This window comes from Carcharhinus amblyrhynchos, chromosome 13 (assembly GCF_965287045.1).
Source record: "Carcharhinus amblyrhynchos chromosome 13, sCarAmb.v2.hapA, whole genome shotgun sequence".
NCBI lineage: Eukaryota > Metazoa > Chordata > Chondrichthyes > Carcharhiniformes > Carcharhinidae > Carcharhinus > Carcharhinus amblyrhynchos.
In genome coordinates, this window is record NC_137336.1 from 16,869,584 (window position 1) to 16,892,576 (window position 22,993).

The 22,993-nt window shown below is 43.0% G+C and overlaps 2 protein-coding genes across 4 annotated transcripts in view; one reads left to right on the forward strand and one right to left on the reverse strand.

Moving 5' to 3' along the window:
• Positions 1 to 3,027: 3,027 nt before the first annotated feature.
• Positions 3,028 to 12,417, reverse strand: grxcr2 (glutaredoxin and cysteine rich domain containing 2). The gene is made up of 3 exons (XM_080201056.1): positions 12,079 to 12,417; positions 6,984 to 7,175; positions 3,028 to 3,284 (listed from the first exon to the last, which is right to left on the reverse strand). Exons 1-3 carry the CDS (start codon positions 12,415 to 12,417, stop codon positions 3,096 to 3,098), a joined length of 720 nt encoding a protein of 239 aa, XP_080057182.1. The 3' UTR covers positions 3,028 to 3,095.
• Positions 12,418 to 19,338: 6,921 nt separating this feature from the next.
• The window catches only part of LOC145351467 (E3 ubiquitin-protein ligase SH3RF1-like), a 68,943-nt gene continuing 65,288 nt past the window's right edge, over positions 19,339 to 22,993 (forward strand). For all 3 annotated transcript variants that reach the window (XM_080201057.1, XM_080201058.1, XM_080201059.1), the window contains exon 1: positions 19,339 to 19,880. The gene's annotated coding sequence lies outside the window, so the exon portion shown is untranslated. The remainder of the gene's footprint in view (positions 19,881 to 22,993) is intronic.

Here is a 22,993-nt window from a genome sequence, read left to right on the forward strand (position 1 = left end):
GAGAGATTTCAAACTAGTCAGTCACTGAAGCAATTAAAATGACAGAGTGAGGGAGGAAATGAAGGGAAAGCAAAATAAAGAAAACAAGAGAAAGTGCCAGAAAGGGGGGAAACAACATTACAAGTGAAGAGGACTGAAACTAAGAATATGAGTCCGGAAATCCTAGTTGAGACCGGACTAGAGCCCTTTGGATTGAGACTCATAATATAGGATTTGAGCCAATTCCACGCAGGTAGGGGAATCTAAAACTAGTTGGCATAGGTTTAAGGTGAGAAAGGAGAAGTACAAAAGTGTCCAGAGGGGCAATTCTTTCAGTCAGAGGGTGGTGAGTGTCTGGAACAAGCTGCCAGAGGTAATAGTAGAGGATTTTCACAGTAATTTCATTGCAGTGTGAATGTAAGCCTATTTATGACTAATAAATAAACTTTAACTTTTAGCAGAGGTGGGAACAATTTCGTCTTTTAAAAAGCATTTAGACACTTACATGGGTAAGATGAGTATAACGGGACCTGTGCCAAGCACCGACAATTGGGACTGGCTTAATGGTTAAAAAAAATGGATGGCTTGGACAAGTTGGGCCAAAGGGCCTATTTCTATGCTGTAAACTTCTGTGACTCTATGACTCTATGAGATGCACTCCCTTGCAGCCATTTAGCTATGGAAGGGGGAAGATAAGTGGATCTTCTAGCTGTTCTCCCTGTGTCAAAGCGGCACAGATAGGAGATTATCCAAACTAATAAAGAAATTCTACCTTTCATATCTATAAATTGAAACTGGCATTTTTTAAAAAAATGCTCCTTTGGGATCTGAAGATTTTCTGCTTGCCATTTTTCCACAGCCAAGACAGAAAAGGAGTCACATACCTTTACCACATGAGAATACCTCACCATAGACTGGAATGTCCTTTGAAAATGCTGGCAGCAAGCTCCATGATTGGAAAGGCCCCCCTGTAATCGAGGAGATGGTTTATGACTGTATGCATGAGCAGGTAAAGGTTCTGCTTCATTATGCTTGCATTGGTAGATTGCGCACCTTAACCCCCCGGAGTTACAGGCCTCTGGTGTAAACATGCTCAGAGGCACACAGGCGAGGGAGACAACTGCCCTGAAGAACGCAGTTAATTAGTTCTCCAAAAAAAGGATGGAAGACAAACAGGAATGGCAGAGAAGTAAAATAGCGAATTTCCAAGCAGCAAAATAGTTGCAAGAGCCAGAGACAAGTAATTGCTATTTGTTTGTATGAGCAGCATCACAGGATATGAGCTGCTTTTAAATATTTAATGTGCAGCATTAACAATTCATCACAGTGAAAACAACAATATCAAATAGTATTGGCACTGACAGTTGCCTGAGAGCCCATCGCTTTCAGCCTTTCAATTAAGCAAAGAGCATTGGATAGAGACATGAGAGAGAGGAACACAAATCGCAAAAGACAATTTATGTGTTCCTCTTTGTAAGGAACTCCTTTAATGTTCTGTTCTTCCCAGGTTTTTCTTCCAGGCTTGATCCTCTTCTGGATACCGCGGCAACCCCCACCTCTGTTGTGCTTTGCAAGCGGGTACCTCTGCTGACCACATGGAGAACTAGGGCACCAGGAATTCACATGAAGGGAAACCCCGGCCATTGCCCCAACCTCAAGACAGTGGCTTTGCAAGAGCTGGATGAAGATTCAGGACCAATTGGAGACAATCCCGGAAGGTTAGCTGCAGTTAACGATCTGGTGTACCCCAGGATCTTTCTGACTATTTAGTCACTCTTTGCTACTACTAACAGTACACCAGAATGACAACAATTTGTTGAGGGCTAGCCTGCTTCATCGCCATTCAGATGTTGACCGACCTGCTATACAGTTCCAATAATTTTCTCTTTGCAATTCCTGACTGTCATTGTCTGTGGATTTCTGAGTGGACAACTTTGGTTCAGTGACTGGTGAATGGAAGCCTCCACTAGTGACACAGTTTACAGCTTTCAAAGATCAAACAGGAAGAACTATTTATCTCAGCTTGTCAATTGTTTCCAACATGCCATCAGTTCCTCCGCCCCACAACCTGACAAAACCACTAGGTCCATATGTTGAATTCTCTGTTCAATAGAAACTTAATTTAGTCTGAGGCCATTGTGATAATATTCATCACTGTAACTACATCAAAGTGTTCGGAAACATGCCATTCCAAAATATGGTCTAATCTGGCACATAACCTGCCATTTGGCACCTGCACTGACCAATCTTTAGTCAAATGCTTGAAGGTGCATCCAATGCACCGGATTATACAGTAAAGAATATTATTCTACACATTAAAACTCAGCCCCTCTATATTTTTTATTTTATTATCAACACAACCGTAAATGTAACAGTAGTGGGAGGATCATTCTGTTCCAGTTATATATGCATGCATTCACATCATCAACTGGAATAATCAGCAATCCCTATTCTGCGGAAACCATCAACATACTGCTATGTGGTTAAGAAAAAAGGTAGGTAAATAAATAGCGGCACAGTGGCACGATGGTTAGCACTGCTACCTCACAGCGCCAGGGACACAGGCAGGCTTGGATCACTGTCTGTGTGGAGTTTGCACATTCTCCCCGTGTCTGCGTATGTTTCCTCCAGGTGCTCCCGTTTCCTCCCACAGTCCAAACATGTGCGGGTTAGGTGGAATGACCATGCTAAGTTGCCCCTCAGTGTCAGGGAGACGAGCTAGGGTTAATTCATGGGGTTATAGGATGGAATGGAATTATGGTCAGTGCAGGCTCAATGGACCAAATGGTCTCCCTCTGCACTGTAGGATTCTATGATTCTAATAGTAAATTGAAAATGAAACATATATCACTTATTTCTGGTCAGCAGAGGCCGCTTGTTCCAAAGCCCATTGTATAAATGGACTGCTGCCTCTTTCTTCAACTGCCCATCCAATTGGATCAAAAAGGGGTCAGGTTCCTTGGCCAAATACTCCCACAACCTCCACCTTCCAATCATCACCCGTATCAACCCTCACTCCCACAAGTGCAACACTTTTCAACAAAGGTTCAGTATGGAACTGTAAATTCACAAACAGAGGTTATAGGATTTTAGCCATCATTAGTTTATTGAATGTATTAAGGTTTGCAGCGAGCACAGGTCTGGCATGGCTGTACTCCCTTCTCGTTACATCCTGGGCATCGTATGGCTCGAAATGACTCCTTGAATCGGTTGGCAAACATTGAGAGCTTGCTTCCATGGCACAAAGAGCAGGGGACACATCCCGCCCCATCGCACTGTAGGCACGCAGGCTCTGATTCACCTACCTGAAATAGAGTTAAATCAGGAATCAGTCTGGCAGGCATTTCATTACGTATAGATAACCTATTAATAATGTGCAAAAGTTTTCCATTTCTTCTCTTCTTTTATGTCTCTCCATTCTTTGTATTATGGGCTGGCCAAAAGATGATGAAGACCTGTTCCTGATGCTTCTAAAAATGTTGCCGAATAACTAGTGGTGCAGAATTACACAAGAACATTCTGAACTGCCTCTCTTTCCTATTGTTGCTCTGTCCATGTGGAGGAACATTTATTATTTACTCGCTGCACGCCTACGTGAGTGTTTCATTCTCCGAAAACCTATTTCCCGCAACATAGCAGACTTGGCGAAAGGTCAGTGACCTGTGAAACATTAACTCTGTTTCTCTGTCCATGGGTGCTGCCTGATCTGTTAAGCATTTCCAGCACTTCCTGTTTTGATATGATGGTAACTAACTCTGCGCACATCGGCAGGGTTTCTCCAGCTCTCCTACCATAACGTCAGTGGAAGATCAGCAGAAACCTTGGAGAAACAGCTTGGGGAAAGAAAACTTCAGTTAGGTATAGCACTAGGGGCAAATGGGAGCAAAGGTTATGGGGAGAAAGCAGGATTGGGCCATTGAGTTGGATGATTGGCCATGATCATGATGAATGGCGGAGCAGGCTCGAAGGGTCAAATGGCCTCCTCCTGTTGCTATCTTCTATGTTTCTATGTAACTTCACAATCTAGGATCTTTTCCTTTCTTTAATCTCTTTTACCTGATGATGTTACCACTTTGGTACACCACCTTAGCTCTGGGACCCAAATATAATAACATCACCACATGGCATCATGATTTGTTTAATATGTGTAATAACTAACTTCATCATTATAAAAAATACTAGCCATTTATACCACTTTTCCAGGGCTTTAGTTCATTTTCTCTGAAGTTTTAATGTTTATTTATTATTGGCACGAGTAGACTTACATTGACACTGCACTGAAGTTACTGTGAAAATCCCCTAGTCATGACACTCCGGCATCTATTCGGGTACCCTGAGGGGGAATTTAGCATGGCCAAGGCACTTAACTAGCACGTCTTTCAGACTGCAGGAGGAAACCGGAGGAAACCCATGCAGACATGGGAAGAACGTGCAGACTCCGCACATACAATGACCCAAGCTGGGAATCGAACCTGGGTCCCTGGCACTGTGAGGTAACAGTGCTAACCACTGTGCCACCGTGCTGTCCCATGGAAAAATGCATTTTAGCACAGCACAAACTCTTGAATTAAGTCAATAAGCTGAATAGGTGTCAAGAAAAAGTCTCCCACCATCCTCTTCAGGTTACCTGGGAGCCTTGTTTTCTGCTAACCACTGTGCCACTGTGCTGTCCCAATGTGGGGTTCAAAACCACAACCCTGTCTCATGCTCTACCAACTGAGCAAGCCAGGCCTACACTGGAAGAAGAATTCTGTGAATTTTTAAAATGTGTTTTAAGTACTGAAATAAATTTGATAGCTGACAACAGATGTCCTAATCCATAGATACTAGAATTCTGTGTGTATTCCTATTTTACAAAGGGCATTACAGTCAGGCAGTTCAGTGTAAATTGATTAGGCTGACGCCTTGGTTAAGAAGCTACAGTGGTAAAGACAGGTTTGTGATATTGGGACTATATCTACTGGAGCAGAAAAACCTACGAGCACTTTTGACAAAGCCCATTAACATGATGAAGCGTTTCAATGGACTGACTGGGAAAAGATTCTGGTGTGTTGAACTTCAAATGAGCGTTCATGAGATGTAAACAGGGTTCCTGCCATTAATCCACGGGACACTTAACCTACCTTTAAGCCATCATGAAAGTCAGGAGGACAAAATTCCAAATTAATTTACCAACATCAGGAAACTGATTTTTTTGGCCTCCCACCAAATCTTGCTTTCCCCGCCCGTCCTGTGGCTGGTGGAAGTGGAAGATTCCACCCAGGGGTGTAAGGTTATGGGAAGAAAGAGCACAGGGCAGTGAGATTTGTCATGGATTGTTTTAGCAAAAGATTGGCACAGACTCAATGGACCAAGTTTAGGTACTAATTAACCTCTATGGTTCGAGAATTTTATTTATTCTAATTTATGCAAATGACTATAAATTGTACTTTCGTACCAGAACTACCATTTTAATAAATTTGATTGAAATTATTTGTGTTCATCGTGCTGTTCCTGAGGCCCCTTTGCATTAACTTAGCCTAATTGGTATCAGTCTTGATGCTGAGTCAGGTTTAAGCTCTAGCCCATGAATTGAGCACACATTTACAGTGTTAATTGAGGCCCTGTTGCCTATTTTAGTGGCTCAGGGAGAAATTGGAGATTCCAAGGCGCAGTGCAATGAAAAATAAATTCTGTTGCTATCCTAATCAACATCCCTACTTCAACTGCAGAAAATAGATCAATCAGCCATTCCTCAAATTGTTGCTCGTGGGATATTGTTATTCCCAAAATCACTTTGCTTTTCCACATAGCAGCAGCCACTGTGCAATTCATTGCCTGTGAGTTATTTACAGTCAGCAAGGAGAGCTATGACAAGACACTCCACATTTTTGCTTTTAATCTCGAATCTGTTTTCTTTCTCCCTTTTTTCATATCAAGTGTTGACAGTCACTTATCCAGTCGGCCAGTTCTCAATATTGATTTTTACATTACCCCAATGGAGGCCAGTTACTAAATAAAATGACCAAAGAACAAAGGGCAAAGAAAATTACAGCACAGGAACAGATCTTTCGGCACTGACCGTGCTGCCTGTCTGAATTAGAACCCCCTACCCTCCTGAGGGACCACATCCCTCTATTCCCATCCTATTCATGTATTTGTCCAGACACCACTTAAAAGTCACTACTGTATCTGCTGCCACTACCTTCCCCGGCAGTGAGTTCCAAGCACCCACCACCCTCTGTATAATAAACTTGCCTCGTACATCTCCTTTAAACCTTGCCCCTCGCACCTTAAACAGAAGGAACAGAAAACAATAGACCAAAGAGAACAAAATATAATTTGCACAGGTCAGTGACGTCTTATTTCTTGATATTTTTCTCACTAAAAGACAAACAGGACAAAGAAATTCTTGAGCTAACATTGCACTTTGTAAGCTCTGAGAAAGGATGTTACTGTAACTGATGGTTGAAAGTTTAAAATTCTATTCAATACCATGAGAAAAAAATTGGTTTCTCTTTTCGACCTGAGCCTTTCATGTGGATAATGCTGTGGTTGTAACAGAGAGTGAGAAGATTGCTGTCGGAATTCAAACAAGTTGACAAGGAGTAAGAAGCTAAAAATCACACAGTGATCAATGTTTCATGAGAAGCTGGTATCCAACGCCAACAGAACCTAATTTGGGCAGGTCTTTTAATAACTCATTTTAGGACCAAATCCATCCCAATTAAATGGACACCAAATGGAGTTTCAAGTTTCAAGATCTGTTATTCTAAATCCCACAGTGGAGGACCACATGAAGAATCAATTAGTCCCTGTGGATACATATCCTGAGCAAGTCGAGAGAGTGTTTTAAATATGTATAACGGAGGAACACCGAACTGACATCAATACTGATTCAATTTTAAGTCTTTGAACATTGGAAATTTTTCAAAGGGGATGAATATATTTTGATAATTTGCAGTGAGCAATTTAAATCGGGGCTTTTATTTCTTCATTTAAATGAATAAAAATGTATAAAGTACCTCAGCTGTCCCTAACTGCTTTTCGTTGCTTTCTTCAGCCTCTCCCTTTCCGTCCAGGTTTGCTGTATTTCCAGATACCAGCTGACTTTGGAGAAGTTTACTTAGGATTTGTTTCTGAGTCAGCGGTGCCTTTATGATCCTTAGATTGCTGGTGTAGATGATAATTTTCCCAAAATTCAGTATTGTTGATGGCTAGGAATGCAGAGACATGCTGTGTGACTCATACAGATACTGCACTAGAACGGGCAATATTTGAGATTAATAAGATTGCAGAAAAAAGAGACATTAGCAATGCACAGAACACAAGAAATAGAAGCAGGAGTAGACCACCAAGTCTTTCAAGTCTGCCTCACCATTTAATATGATCAACTCCTTTTTAGTGCTATTTCCCCATTGTCCTCTATTCCTCGATCTATCAAATATTTATCCACCTCCACTTTAAATATTTCTAATGATCCAGCTTCCATTACCCTTTGCGGTAGAGAATTCCAGAGTTTCACCATTCTCTGCAAGAAGAAATTTCTACGTATCTATGTTTTAAATGGCCAGCCCTTTATTTTGTAGTGATGTCCCCTAGTTCGAGGTTCTCCCAGTAGTGAAAGCATCTCATTATCTAACCTATCAAGCCCTCTTATATCTGCATAACGTTACCCCTCACTTTTCTAAACTCCAAGGGATACACATTGGAATTATTTAGTCTTTCTTGAAAGGACAACCTTCTCGTCCCAGGAATTAGCCTGGGAATCTTCTCTCAATGGCCTCCAATGTTACAATATCCATTTTTAGGTAAGGGGAGCAAAACTTTACACAGTATTCCAGGTGAGGCCTCATCAACACCCAATACAATTGCAACAAAACCTCCCTATTTTCAAACTCCAACCCCTCTGCAATAAAGGCCAAGATGCCCTTTGCCGTCTTAACTGTTTGTTGGACCTGCATGATAGCTTTGTGTGATTCATACACATGAACACCTGGATCCCTCTGCACATCACTCAACTGCAGTCTCTCCCCACTTGGATAATAATCTGCCTTTGGTTCCTCCTACTAAAGTGTAGAACCTCACATTTCCCCACATTAAATTCCATTTGCCAGGTTTTCACCCAGTCACCCAATCTATCCATATCCTGTTACAGAATCACAATATCCTCATCACAACATGCCCTTCCACCCATCTTCATACCATCAGCAAATTTAGAAACCTTGTATTCTGTCCCTTCTTCCAGATCATTAATGTAAATCGTGAACAATTGCAGGCCAAAAATTGATCCACTAGTTGCATCTTCCTACTCTGAAAAGGACTCAGCATGGTGGCACAGTGGTTAGCACTGCTGCTTCACAGCTCCAGGGACCTGGATTTGATTCCCGGCTTGGGTGACAGTCTGTTATGGAGTCTGCACATTCTCCCTGTGTCTGCGTGGGTTCCTCCAGGTGCTCTGGTTTCCTCCCATAGTCCAAAGATGTGCAGGTTAGGTGGATTGCCAAGCTAAATTGCTTCCTAGTGTCAGGGGACTAGCTCGAGTAAATGCATGGGCTTATGGGGATGGGGCCTGGGTGGGATTGTGGTCAGTGCAGACTTGATGAACCGAATAGCCTCCTTCTGCACTGTAGGATTCTATGATTCGATGACTCATTTATTCCAACTCTGTTTTTTATCTGACAGCCAGTTTTCAATCCATGCTGGCAGACTTCTTCCAATTCTAAGGGCTTTTATTTTATATAGCAGCCTCTTATGCAGTACTTGTCAATTACTTCTTTGAAATCTAAATACACTACATCTACAGGTTCCCCTCTATCTACTCTCTCTGTTTCATCCTCAAAGAATTTGAGCAAATTGGTCAAACATGATTTACCTTTCATAAAGCCATGTTGACTCCTGTTGTAAGTGCTAGTAAATGCTGTACTGTCAAATGACTGAATGTAAGATTGTAAATTAAATTCTCATTTGAGATGCTTTTGATTGGAAAGCACTGTATATTGATAAAGATGTATGAGTAATAATTACATATCAAACAGATAGCTGAAAAAAAAGACTAAACCATAATGAAAAATGATGTATGAGAATACTCATACAAATGAAAATCTAAAATTACTCTGTCATGTTTATGCTTGGTGCACTGGTTTCACATTCCTTTCCCCACATTGTAATGGAGATGTGAATCCTTTTACAACCAATATTGTGTTTAATGGCTACTGTCTGAATAACAGAGAGAAATTTGAGATAAATATGCAAAAACATTCATATGATAATGCTGTTTACTGAGGCTATATCTAAAAACTCAGAATCTTTAGTCCGAAGTTTATATCAGGGGGTTTAATTACACACAGCAACAATTTTTATTTCTTTCATGATATGGAAAACGGCTTCTCAGAATATTTTACAGGTCTGAGAAACTCAAATGGACATAAACTGCCCATGGATCCACGTACAGAAGCTATTAAAATGTAATGGATAAGTACACAAGATAACTTAAAACGGCTAATAGAATGCTGGCCTGTGTGTCTAAAGGATTAGAATACTTTTTTTTTCATTTATGGGAGTCTTGGGCATCCCTGGCTAGGCCAGCATTTATTGCCCATCCCTAATTGCCCATGTTCACAGGACACTGAAGGACGGCACATTTCCTTCCCTCAGATATAGACTGGTTAGAGACTTGGGCTGAGAAATGGCAGATGGAGTTTAATCCGGACAATTGTGAGGTAATGCATTTTGGAAGCTCCAGTGCATGTAGGAATTATGCAGTAAATGGGAGAATCCTTAAAAGTGTTGACAGGCAGAGAGATCTGGGCGTACATGTCCACCGATCACCGACGTGGCAACACAGGTGGACAAGGTAATCAAAAAGGCATACTGCATGCTTGTTTCATTAGTCAGGGCATTGAATATAAAAATTGGTAGGTTATGCTGCGGCTGTACAGAACCTTAGTTAGGCCTCATTTGGAATATTGTGTACAATTCTGCTCGTCTCATATTACTAAAAGGATGTGCATACTTTGGAGAAGGTACAAAAGAGGTTTACCAGGATGTTCCTTGGTCTGGAGGGTATTAGCTACGAGGAGAGGTTGGATAAACTCAGTTTGTTCTCACTGCAACGACCGAGGTTGAGGGACAAAATGATAGATGTTTACAAGATTAAGAGTGGCATGGACAGAGTGGATAATCAGATGCTCTTTCCTAGGATAGAAAAGTCAATACTAGGGGACATAGTCTGTGGGGAAAAGTTTAGAGATGTGTGAGGCAACTTTTTTTACACAGAGGGTGGTGAATGTATGGAACACGCTGTCCAGGAAGGTGGTGGAAGAAGGCACGATTGCAGCACTTAAGGGCATCTAGATGAATAGGATGGGAATGGAAGGATACAGACTCGCAAGTGCATATGGTTTTAGTTTAGGTAGGGATCATGATTGCTGCAGGCTTGGAGGGCCGAAGAGCCTGTTCCTGTGCTATGCTGTTCTTTGTTTAAAGGACATTAGTGAACCAGATAGAAGGGGACAAAAGTCATGCTTCAGCAAGACAAAGCAGTGGTTAGACCAGATCTGAAATGCTGCCAGCAGTTCTGGGCATCACACCTCAAGAAGGATATATTGATCATGGATTAAATTAGTTTAAGTTTAATAAAATGATACTCAGACTCTAAGAGCAGGATTTTATGGTCTAGCTTGTCCTGAAAATGCCACCCAAGATCAATGGACCTTCCCATTGTTTGCCACTCGCCCATTCTGATCCCCGTGGTGGATGGGGTGGTAAATTTCAGCCCAAAGGCGGAAGTTTCCCATCCCGCCTGCCATGGGAACCGTAGTGGGTGGGACACAAACCATGCAAAGGTTCTTTTACCTCAGGTGAGAATTTCCGGCCTTGGGGCAAGTGGGGCCATAATCCCAAGGATAAAATTACAAGGAGATGATACACAAACTTGGATTTTATTCCTTGGAATTCCCAGATTAAGAGTGATTGAATTGAAGTTTGCAAGAGATTCAGTGGAATTGATAGGATAGATAGTGATAAATTATTACTGCACACTGGATGTTTGGAAATGTGGAATATAAAGTAAAATTTGCAATGTCTTTTAGGAGTTCAATTAGGAAACTGTCTACTTACTAAGGGTGGTGCAAGTGCTGGGTTAACCCTAAATTTTAAGGTTGAGATTGAGAGATTTTTTTTTTACTAAAGATATTAAAGGACATGGGGTAAAGGTGATTATATGAGGTTAGGTTACAGATCAGTTATGATCTCATTGAATGATGGGACAAATTGGAGAGCTAAATGGTCAATTCCAGTTCCTATGTTCACCTACTTCAAAGACTGGGACAGAAGGAAGACCACAGATGGCAAAACAAAATGAGACAGGGAATAAGAATGCTTCATATCTTGAAACAAAGAGGTCAGCATTGCCCACGTACTTGTCATCAGCTTATTAGACTGAAAAATAATGAAGATATTGCAGCTGTATGGGAGGTCTGCACCAGAAAGTGGGTAGCCATGTATGTCTCAAGGCAAAAGCATACAGGATGATGAGTTGTTAACCTGTAACTGGAAGAGTGAACATTGAGGGAAGGTTAGAAGAGTTACTGAAGGGTACGGGCAGAGAATCTGTGATTATGGTCCACGTAGGGGTGAATAACATAGAAAGTTATGATAAATGGCTCAAAAGAATTAAATCTCAGGAATTAACGGTATTTATCCAGAAATCAAAAATAGACAAAGGAGTTTGATTTGACACTGAAGGTCATTAAGGGGGAATTGATGATAACTCTGGAGGTCAGAATGGAGTAGAAACCAGCTAACAGGAAAACTACAGACCCATTATTTGTAATGGATTGATTGCTAAGAGTAAATTTGAGAACTATCTGTATAGTAATCCAATAGGTGACAGCCAGCATAAATTCAGAAAGAAAAGTCCCTGCCCAAAACAAACTAATTAACCTGTTTGTGGAAATGTTGCCTTGTTTGGGCAATGGAAAGGCTCGTGATAGTGCATCATTATAAAGTACAACATTCCCAGCTATTTATATCTTAGGTTAAAAACTCTGTTTAAAATGGAACACTAAAATCCGCTTGAGAAATTGATAAGGGTCATAGTGTTAATGAATGACTTACCTTGGAACGGTTTGCTGTTAGATGGCTGAATAAGTTCTGCCCGCCTGTCATGTTATACCTGCCTCCGTCCCTGAACACATTTATTCTTTGTGCTAAGAAGCGTGTTGAAGAAGCGTCCCAACGCTCCTGTGCTTTAGCTCGTCCCATATCAAACCCCTCATCCCTCAGTTGCGTTTTGAGTGAGCCACGGGGACCCTCATCCTCAGGTTCCTCGGACTCCGATCCATCCTCATAAACCTGCTTCAGGACACGGCCGCTGTAAGAGGAAGAGATCCGGAATCTCACTTTCCTGGGCTTGGCTTCAAGCTTCTCACTTATTTTACTGTGGAGTTCCTCCATTCACAGCTTTGGGTTAGTGAACTGCAGAATACCCAATGAACCCCCAAAAAACTTAAAGGCCTCAATCCGCCGGAGAACCTAGAACTCATTCACAGAGAGTGTTGTAGCTGAGCCTCCTCTGCTCTCACGTTTCTCTGCAATGTATAATTCAGTGATGAGATCATTTGTGTGAGGCTGATACCGACTAATTAAACAATTACATGAGTGTCTAAGGTTCTACAACACTGCAGGGCAATTTATCTTAGGCAGCAATTAAAATAAGTGTCTTTGTTGGAGTTGTACTGTTACATTCATTTTGTTAATTACATATCTGAATAATAGTCATTTCGCTGAAGCACATTACCACTGTGTGTGCGTGCTGAATCAGCTCCATTATTCTTAAATAGCTTCGAGTTTTGTACGGCTCCAGTAACCTTTGTTCATTGTTCTAATTTCAAGCTTAAACTAGGATAAAAAAATTTGTCTAATATTTTGATATGTCTACAGGTTATTGTTTTCTAATTCATTTAATTATTTTCTCTCTCCCTCCCCAGTGGAGACAGTGCGGTTTCACGGAAGCTATTAATGTCACTTATCAGCTTAAATCCAGATCCTGTTGGGTAGAGGAATACAGTGAATCTATAGAATAAAGGAACAAAGAAAAGCAAAGCACAGGAATAGGCCCTTCAGCCCTCCAAGCCTGTGCCGATCACGATGCCCTATGCAAAGAAAAAAAGCCTTTTGCCCTTACTCGGTCTGTATCCCTCTATTCCCTTCCTATTCATGCACCCATCTAAATGCCTCTTAAATGTTGCTAATGTGCCTGCTTATGCCACTCCTCTGGAGTGCATTCCGGGCACCCACCATTCTTCTTTGATAAACTTCCCCCACAAATCTCCCTTAAACTTTCCCCTGTGGCCTTGAACCTGTGGCCCCTTGTAAATTCCAGCCTTGGAAAAGGCCTCTGACTATCCACCCTGTTTATGCCTCTCATAATTCTGGGTCTCCCCTCAGCCTCCAACTTCCCAGTGAAAACAATCCTAGTTTATTCAACCTCTCCTCATAGTTAACACCCTCGAGACCAGGTAACGTCCTGGTGAGACTTCTTTGCACTCTCTCTAAAACTTCCACATCCTTCTGCTAGTGTGGTGAGCGGCTCATTTTCCATCCCTTAATTAAACGGACAGGCAATTATGTGCCTGTCACAAAGATAAACTATCTGTCTTTGATTCCTCAATCTATCAAAGTTGACAAGGTTAACCACACCATCCTCCTCCAAACCCTCTCCATCGTTATCCAGTTGGGTGGGACTGCTCTCACCTCAGGCAGAATGTTACCCTCCCCGAGGGCAGGATTACAGGTGGGCAAAGGCATATAGAACATAGAACATAGAAAAACTACAGCACAAACAGGCCCTTCGGCCCACAAGTTGCACCAATCATATCGCTACCTACTAGGCTTACCTATAACCCTCAATCCTATTAAGTCTCATCCAGAAGTCTCTTAAAAGACCCTATCGAATTTGCTTCCACCACCACCTCCGGCAGCCGATTCCATGCACCCACCACCCTCTGAGTGAAAAACTTACCCCGACATCTCCTCTGTACCTACTCCCCATCACCTTAAACCTGTGTCCTCTTGTAGCAACCATATCAGCCCTGGGAAAAAGCCTCTGAGAATCCACCTGATCAATACCTCTCAACATCTTATACACTTCTATCAGGTCACCTTTCATCCTTTGTCTCTCCAAGGAGAAAAGACCGAGCTCCCTCAATCAATCAAATATATAATTGGATGTGAGCTAACTTCCCAGTCCAAACAATTATAATCCTATGCATTCTCCCAGCCTGGGTCTGCCAAACTCTCATCCAATGTACCTCTCCCATTGCATCTAACTCCAGTAAAGATCTCCATGGAAGACTGGACATATTCCCAGCAGAGACCACCACACCTGGTGGTACTGCTGGGACCAGACAGACAGGGACCATTTGATTGGCCAGCACCCCTTAGAGATGGGATGTCCTCCGTGGATGGGGGCAGAAGTCTCGCACTGAACCAATCAACCCCAAACATTAAACAGCCGCAGGGGGATCCCACCCCTGGAGAAGGGGCGGGATCTCAATACAATTTTTGCCACGGGGCACAGGACACATGAGTGAAGCATAAAATCCTGCCCTAGTCTGGTGATTGTCCCTTTTTTGAGTTAGCATTTTTGAAGCCACAGCTAACTGCAGGTTCCCATTTTTACTGGTTAATTATTCCATTTTCTATGCCCTGCATTTCTTGTGCAACTTTTCAGCTTATTCCATAGCCAGCACTATCTCCATTGCTCATTTAAAATTTATGCCAACTTCTGCAAGTAATCTGCATTGAATAATGCCATTGCTCATGCAACAGACTAACCTATTCCATAGCATGTCATTTAGGGTCGCTCCAAAATCACAATACTCTGATAATTGCTTTAGTTTAGCAATGTAATTCATGATTGATTTGCCTGTGGTCCTCATCCTCAAACTAAATTTGAATCTCTGGAGTATGATCGATGGTTAAGGACGCAATTAAGCGTTCACTAAATCCATGAGCTCACTAAATGATGTAGAGTCAGGCATGCTTGCGGCTGTAAGACTGAATATATGATGATAGGTTTGACTTTCACAATCGCTTACAAGAATTGCTTTGCATTTTGCCTCCTCCCGATTTTGTTTGCTTTGAAATAAAACCCAACATATTGTGCCCAGCATCCCTGGAGGAGTTAAATAGATCTAGTCACCCAAAGAGCAGTATTCTGGTGAGCATTTTTTTTTTTATTTTGCTCAGATACTCACTGTTGTCGGGCCAGTGGCAGTGACAGGACAATTCATCCTCATTTCGAGGTGTAATGATGCCCTTACATTGGGAACAAAAAGGCATTTTTAAAAATTTATTTATGGGTTAGAGCAGGTGGTGGTGAACTGCCTTCTGGTACCTCTGTAATCCTTGAAGTCTAGGGGCACCCACTGTGCTGTTAGGGGGTGGGAACCCCCCTGCAGCTATTTAATGTTCAGGGGGAGTTAATTGGCTCAGTGTGAGACTCCTGCCCCCATCCAGGGAGTTCCAGGATTTTGATTGAATGACAGTGAAGGAAAGGTAACAGGATGTTGAGTGACTTGGAAGGGAACCACTAGGTGTTGGTGTTCCCCAGTATCTACTGCTCTTGTCCTTCTAGATGGTAGTGATCATGGATTTAGAAGGTACTGCCTAAGGAACCTTGGTGAGTTTGAGCAGTGCGTCCTGTAAATGATACTCATGGCTGCCACTGTAAATCACTGGTGGAAGGATTAAACATTTGTGGAAGGGGTAGCAAGCAAGTGGGCTGTTTTGTTCTGAATGAGCATTGCTGGAGCTGCACTCATTCAAGCAAGTGGAAAATATTCCATTATGCTCATCACTTCTGCTTTGTAGATGGTGGACAGGCTTTGGGGAGTCAGGAGATGAGTTATTCAGTGCAGGATTTCTGACCTTTGACCCGCAATTGGAGACGCATTGCTTCAGTATCTGAGGAATCACGAATGATACTGACCAATGTGCAGTCATAATGTGGAGATGCTGGTGTTGGACTGGGGTAAACACAGTAAGAAGTCTTACAACACCAGGTTAAAGTCCAACAGGTTTATTTGTAATATAAACCATAGCTTTCGGGGTTTGCCCCTTCGTCAGGTGAGTGGAGCTTCTGATCACAAACAGAGCAGGTAAAGGCACACACAGTTTACAGAATACTGACTAGAATGCAAGTCGTTGCAGCTAATCTGCTATTCAAGTCTTAAAGGTGCAGACAATGTGAGTGGAGACAGCATTAAGCAAAGGTTAAAGAGATGTGTATTGTCTCCAGAACAGTAAGTGAGATGTTACAAGTTCAGGCAAGTCATGGGGGTTACAGATAGTGTGACATGAACCCAACATCCCAGTTGAGGCTGTTCTCATGTGTGCAGAACTTGGCTATCAGTTTCTGCTCAGCGACTCTGTGCTGTTATATGAGAACATCTCCGCTTCTGACCTTATCACGGAAGGAAAGTCATTGATGAGGCAGCTGAAAATGGTTGGTCCTTGCACACCATCCTGAGGAACTTGTGCACTGATATCCTGGAGCTGAGATGATTAACCTCCAACAACCACAACCATCCTGCTTTGTGTTGTTGATGGCTCCTTCAATCACTTATGATCAAGAGTAGATTGATGGGGCTGTAATTCGCCAGGTCAGACTGATCCTGTTTCTTATGTATAGGGCATTCCTGGGTATTTTTCCACATTTCCAGATAAATACCAGTATTACAGCTGTACTGGAACAGCTTGGCTAGGGGTGTAGCAAGTTCTGGAGCACAAGTCTTCTGTACTATCGCTGAAATAAGGCCCATAGCCTTTGCAATATCCAATGCCTTCAGCTGTTTCTTAATGTCACGTAGAGAGAATTGAATTGGCTGAAGACTGACATCTGTGATGCTGGGAACCTTCCGGAAAAGCCGAGATGCATCATCCACCCATCACTTCCGGCTAAGGATTGTTCTGAATGCATTAGCCTTATCTTTTGCATTGATGTGCTGGACCCCTCCTTCACTGAGGATGAGGATGTTTGTGGAACCTCATTGTTTGATTTGTTAGAAAATTGTGATTTGTTCAATTTAGTTTGTGCCTTGACTGCATGTAAATCTCGATGAAGAAATTAGCTGGCCAAATCTTCTGAGTTAACTCATGAGGAGTTATTTTTATTATTGAAAACAGGTAAATTAGCAAGCAAATAGCAAGCAAGTGGGCTACAAAACAGCCCATCTGCTCAGGTAAAGACTTAGTAAAAAGGTAATAACACAGCCCAAATTTTGTGACACACACACGCATACATTTGCATGTGAAACAGAGGAGTAGAATTGATAAGAGCTAAAGACCAGAAAAAAAACTATACGTTCTGATGTTTCTTTGTGTGGTCTTTAAATTCCAAGTGTTGCTTATGATGTAAGTTGCTTATTTTTCTGGAAACAGTCTCTTTTAAACTGTAATCTAATTTTGCCAGAGTGTCAGTTATATCACTTAAAGGGCCCTTCAATTGAACTTCTCTATTTCTCTGATATATTCCAAAAGTAAAAGTGATTGGGCACCAAACTTGGAAATGGCATGCAGAGAGATGTCATTGGTCCATTCTGCTGACTCCTGTGATTTTTATGCCTTTTGCTGCCAATGGCTGCTGTCAGGCGATTGGGTTTTGAACCAATGATCCCTCTTGCAAGGGAATTTTCTCTGACCTGTTGTCAGAAACTCTGTAGATTAACAGTAGTCTCCGACAGGTCAGCCGATTTATTCCTCGTATCCTGTGAGCTGCGACAGTCAAAGATGATTGAATATTAATGTCGTAGAAGCGCTGGGTTCCCAAACGCTGACAACAAGGGCTTATAACAAACAATATTCGCTTGCTGAGCAGCTACTTCATGCTTGTAATCTGGCCCATGCACTGGAGGAGAACTTCCATGCTCCCAACATGTAGCCATTTTTGTAGCTGTATCATCATGTGACCACTCAGTCGCAATCTTCCCCGTTGAAGTTGGGGCAACCCCGTGGTATTGAGATGTAATAGTGTGCCTGGATAGAAACTGTGTAAAAGACAACTTAGAACAAATGGCAGGTTTCACTGCACAAGGAGAACTTCCTGAGCCCATCAGAACAACCACCCTCCTTCTCCCACCCCCGGCAATGTCTACCCCTGGCTCTACTTCCATACTCAACCCTCTCGCCCCCTTCACTGGGACCAGCCATCCTGGCTGCTATGATACTGCCCATCCACTAACATTAGGGTGGGATTTTACAGCCTCATTCAAGTGAGACTGGAAATTCCTGCCCGACGTCAAGGGACATTTCCATTGTCCGCCCCTAGCCCGCTCCAATTCCTTGGCGGACGGGGCAGTAGAATTCCAGCATTGGTGCCCATTGGCAGTCACCCTTGTTGACTGGGTGCAGTCCTTGCGATGGTCACTGCACCCGGTGGCACTTCTAGGACCAAAGAGCTGCCAGTCATTTGCTTGGTGGTAACTGTGAGATGCGTGCCATTCTCCCCAGAAGGCCGGACCCGAGCCAAATCATGGTTTAGTGACCATTAAATTGCCGCGAGGCAGGGTGTCAGAGCAGGGGTGTGTTCACCCCTGATATTAACATCAGGGGAAGCAGGAAGACTGAGTGAAATTGTTCAGTCTCATGGAACTGCCCAGGGATATGAGAGAAACTGGTTTCTAACCAATCCCCAGAAAGTGTTCTAATTTTAACTTCAGCTGGGATTGGCAGAGTCAGAGCAAGTTAATTTTCATCAGAGTTTTGACAGGTATGATTACCATTTGTATGGAGTTAGAAATCTCCCACATTCTTGCCCCTCATTTCCACATTTACTGGTAACAATAGCAGTGAGCCTTCTCTACAATAAAGTGAGACCTACTGGCAGTGCCCACGAGCCTGAGAGCTCATGTAACAGTTGCTGTCTTTCCCTGTGGGTTTCTGGTCAATCTGGAGCAAGTAGACAGCTGCCCACACCTGCCTCTTTGTGGTCAGCCTGGTCCCTTTTATAGTAAACTTTGACTCCGTCCCGGCTGGTCTGGTCTGGCTCCCCCTTTGGAGTTGCAGCACAATCAGGCACTATTCCCACTCTGACAACTGCAGGACTATTTCTGTCCTGCCGGGGAAGGTTTTTCAGAAGTAAACTGCACGTTTGTGCACGAACTTTCATATTGATAAAGGAAAAGGCATTACAGAGGATTCCAGCAGAGGGAACTCTTTGCCCACCTCAGAACAAATCATTTCATACAGTAGCGGTGACATTATTAGTGGGTCCTGACTGGGGTGTGGTAATAGAGGAATAACGATGGGAAAGCTATCTTGTGTTACAAATACCGTTGCCTCTCCGGCTGCCAGACACCGAATTGCCTGGTCTTTGGCTCTTTCAGGCTTATATTGAGTGGGACGCTCTGCAGAACATCTCCAAGGGTAGGGAAGTGGTTAACATTTGTCTTGTAATTCGATCAGTGGTGCAGTTTCTGTTCTGGATCTGGGTGGCGTGATCCCACGACTGGATGCCTAATTGGACTGGGGTTGTTTGGTAAGACCCCCGCACCCCCTCCTCCCCTCCTCCCCACCGCTCCACTACCAAGAGAATGGAGAATCTTTCCTCCTATTTTAATTTGTTTGAACGTTAATGGCATCTACTGCATTGCACAGACAAGGAAATTGCACATCTAAAACGCCTCTGTGCTGTGCTAACATATGATCTGTAAAGGAGGTGCAAAAGCAGCCGAAGGAATCAGATCTGTGAAGCTTGTGCACAGGTGTCTGGGCACTTTTAGCGGCTCGGAGTTGGCCCTGAATTTAGAGCAGGGACCGGTTAACGTGATTTTCCCTTAACCATATCCATCGGAATGAAGCAAGATCTCACATTACTTCTTTCGGGCTTTCTGCCTTCCATCTACTTCAAGTGACAGGTCGGTACAGAATCAAAATGTCTATAGTTGACACTTAAAGCTCTGCTGTGTGTTGAATACTCCAGCGTGCTGCGGCTGGGAGTACATCTGTAATGAGGACATTCGAGTAATTGGTTGAATGAATCGATCAAATAAGTAGCAAGTGGAGCACTGCTGCATTTCCCACACAGGAGAGGTTGGAGATTGCACAGATGTCATTTTTTTTCCCATTGTACAGCTTTAATGTAAAATAGGGGAAAAAAATGAAAATTGACAAGAATGAGAATTTGTTATTTCTTTATTTCATGCTTACAAATCAAGAAGCATGCTGATTTCCATCTTCTGTAGGGTGGAACGATAGTATACTCACCCCATGATCCCCCTTCCCGTCTTAACCATGCTGTTAGCATGAAAGGGAAATTGAACCATAAAGGGAAGGGATGGGCGGGGGATATCAGACTTACCTAGGGAGTTGTTCTTGTACAGGTTCATAGAATCTGAATCAAGGATGCTGTTTTCAGCTGATAAAACACAGATAAAAATATTCTCAACAATATAATTCCATTGACAAAAGTTAGTTAGCCAAATAATAATGATGAGTTGTAGCCCTGTCAAGTATTTTCTTCCAGTGTTTTTTGGCACTTATCGATGGAAGAGATGCTGAGGTTGGGACAGTGAGCATTTTTTCCACGCTCCTTGCACCTCCAGTGCACCAAGGTTTAGGCAGAGAATTATGCAGCCATTTATACCAGAGTCAGCTTGCTTAAAACAACTTTACATGACTGACATAGTTAGGTAATATTGGTTGCATGCTCTAAAAGCTGCAACTGTGTGTAAAACCAGGAGCACCAATCTCTAACAAAACCACATAATATACAGAGTTGAAAACCACAACATCATCTATCATTTACAGGAGCAGTTGTTTCCAGTTTCAAAGGGAATAGAAGCTCAGTTGGTCCTAGCTGGTATAGATCATCACGGCAAGTCTAATGTATCATCAGAGTTATTCCAAGGCAGATTAAGTTGATACATAAATAGGGTTAAGGTATAACGTCACGACGAGTTGCGGTTTCTGGGGACCTGTGCTTCCCTTTTGTGTTGGCTTGGATTTGACACAACCTTAATCCACCATAATCTATACAGACATCACTCTTTCCAGCACACTAAGATAACATGTACAGGCCTAAAAATTCTCCGAGCCATCGTTACCTATACATGGATTTACCGTAAAACTTACGAAAAGCTCTCACATCTTTTCCCCAAACTTAAGCCCAGAACCCGCCTGTGAAATTTTCCATTCCCCTTATGACACTTGTTCACTGTCTCGCTGAATGTGATTGCTCAGTTAGTGGCAATGACTATTGGATTTAGGGCAGTTTTGTGCATTGGATTCATCCCACTTGAGATTGACTTATAATCTTAAAATGCCTTTAATGTAAGACTCTCACATCTATCACAGAGCGGAGGAGACATTTGTTCCATTTGTCAATTTAGTCTGCATTTAAATCCAGGTCACAAAGGCACCAAAGCAATCTTCTAAATTCTGAGCTCCCAATTCTCTTTTGAACCAATGACCCAACAGAAGTCATTTATCTTTTAGATGGAAAGATAACAAGCATTGAAATGTATTACAGCTGTCAGAATTGTACTATCATTGGAAGTGTTTAGAGAAAAAAAGGAATGATTATTGTAATTTCTTCAAGAGGTTAAGATTAAGAACATAAGAACATAAGAACATAAGAAATAGGAGCAGGAGTAGGCCATCTAGCCCTTCGAGCCTGCCCCGCCATTCAATAAGATCATGGCTGATCTGTCGTGGCTCAGTTCCACTTTCCCGCCCTCTCCCCATAACCCTTAATCCCCTCTCTTATCAAGAACCCATCAACCCGCTTCTTAAAAATATTTAGCGAGGCAGCCTCCACCACTTTAACGGGCAGAGAATTCCAGAGATTCACCACCCTTTGAGTGAAGAAGTTCCTCCTCAACTCCGTTCTAAACCGCCTCCCCTTTATCTTGAGGCTGTGCCCCCTAGTCCTACTGTCTTTTTTGAGCGGGAAGAGTCTCTCCACCTCTATCCTATCCATCCCATTCATCATCTTATACGTCTCAATGAGATCTCCCCTCATTCTTCTAAACTCTAACGAGTACAAGCCTAGTTTATTCAGCCTCTCCTCATAGCTCAATCCCCTCAACTCCGGTATCAGCCTAGTAAACCTCCTCTGCACTCCCTCCAGGGCCAAAATATCCTTGCGCAGGTGCGGCGCCCAAAACTGCACACAGTACTCCAGCTGCGGCCTCACCAATGCCCTATACAGCTGCAGCAAGACCTCCCTACTTTTATATTCAATCCCCCTCGCTATGAAGGCCAGCATCCCATTCGCCTTCCTGACCACCTGCTGCACCTGCAAGCTGGGTTTTTGCGACTCATGCACAAGGACCCCGAGGTCCCTCTGCACCGTCGCCTGCTGCAGTTTTTCGCCACGTAAGTAATAGTCCTTCCTACCATTCTTCCTACCAAAGTGGACCACCTCACACTTGCCAACATTAAATTCTATTTGCCATTTCCTGGCCCATTCGCCCAGCCTATCTAGATCCTTCTGCAGACTCTCCACACCCTCCGCACAATTTGCCTTTCCCCCAATCTTGGTGTCATCAGCAAATTTCGACACCCTGCACTCGGTTCCCTCCTCCAGATCATCTATATAAATGGTAAATAGCTGAGGCCCCAGCACCGACCCCTGGGGCACCCCACCAGTCACCAACCGCCAATCCGAATAGCACCCATTGACCCCCACTCTCTGCCTCCTATTTGACAACCAATCCTCTATCCACGCTAACACCCTACCCCCAACTCCATGTCCCCTGACCTTCTGCAATAACCTCTTGTGAGGTACCTTGTCAAACGCCTTCTGAAAATCCAGAAAGACCACATCCACCGGCTCTCCTCTATCCACTGCCCTAGACACATCCTCATAGAACTCCAGTAAATTTGTCAGACACGACTTCCCTTTAATGAAACCGTGTTGCGTCTGCCCTATCAAGCAATTCCCTTCAAGATGCCTCGCAATTTCCTCCTTAATGACGGATTCTAACATTTTACCTACCACAGACGTTAAACTAACCGGCCTATAATT

Coding starts and splice junctions, on each gene's coding strand:
- grxcr2 (XM_080201056.1), bottom strand. CDS start 12,417: ATGGAGGAACTCCACAGTAAAATAAGTGAGAAGCTTGAAGCCAAGCCC. Junction 7,176..12,078: donor TAACAGCAAACCGTTCCAAG/GTAAGTCATTCA, acceptor CTGCATTCCTAG/CCATCAACAATACTGAATTT. Junction 3,285..6,983: donor AGCAGTTAGGGACAGCTGAG/GTACTTTATACA, acceptor ACTCTATTTCAG/GTAGGTGAATCAGAGCCTGC.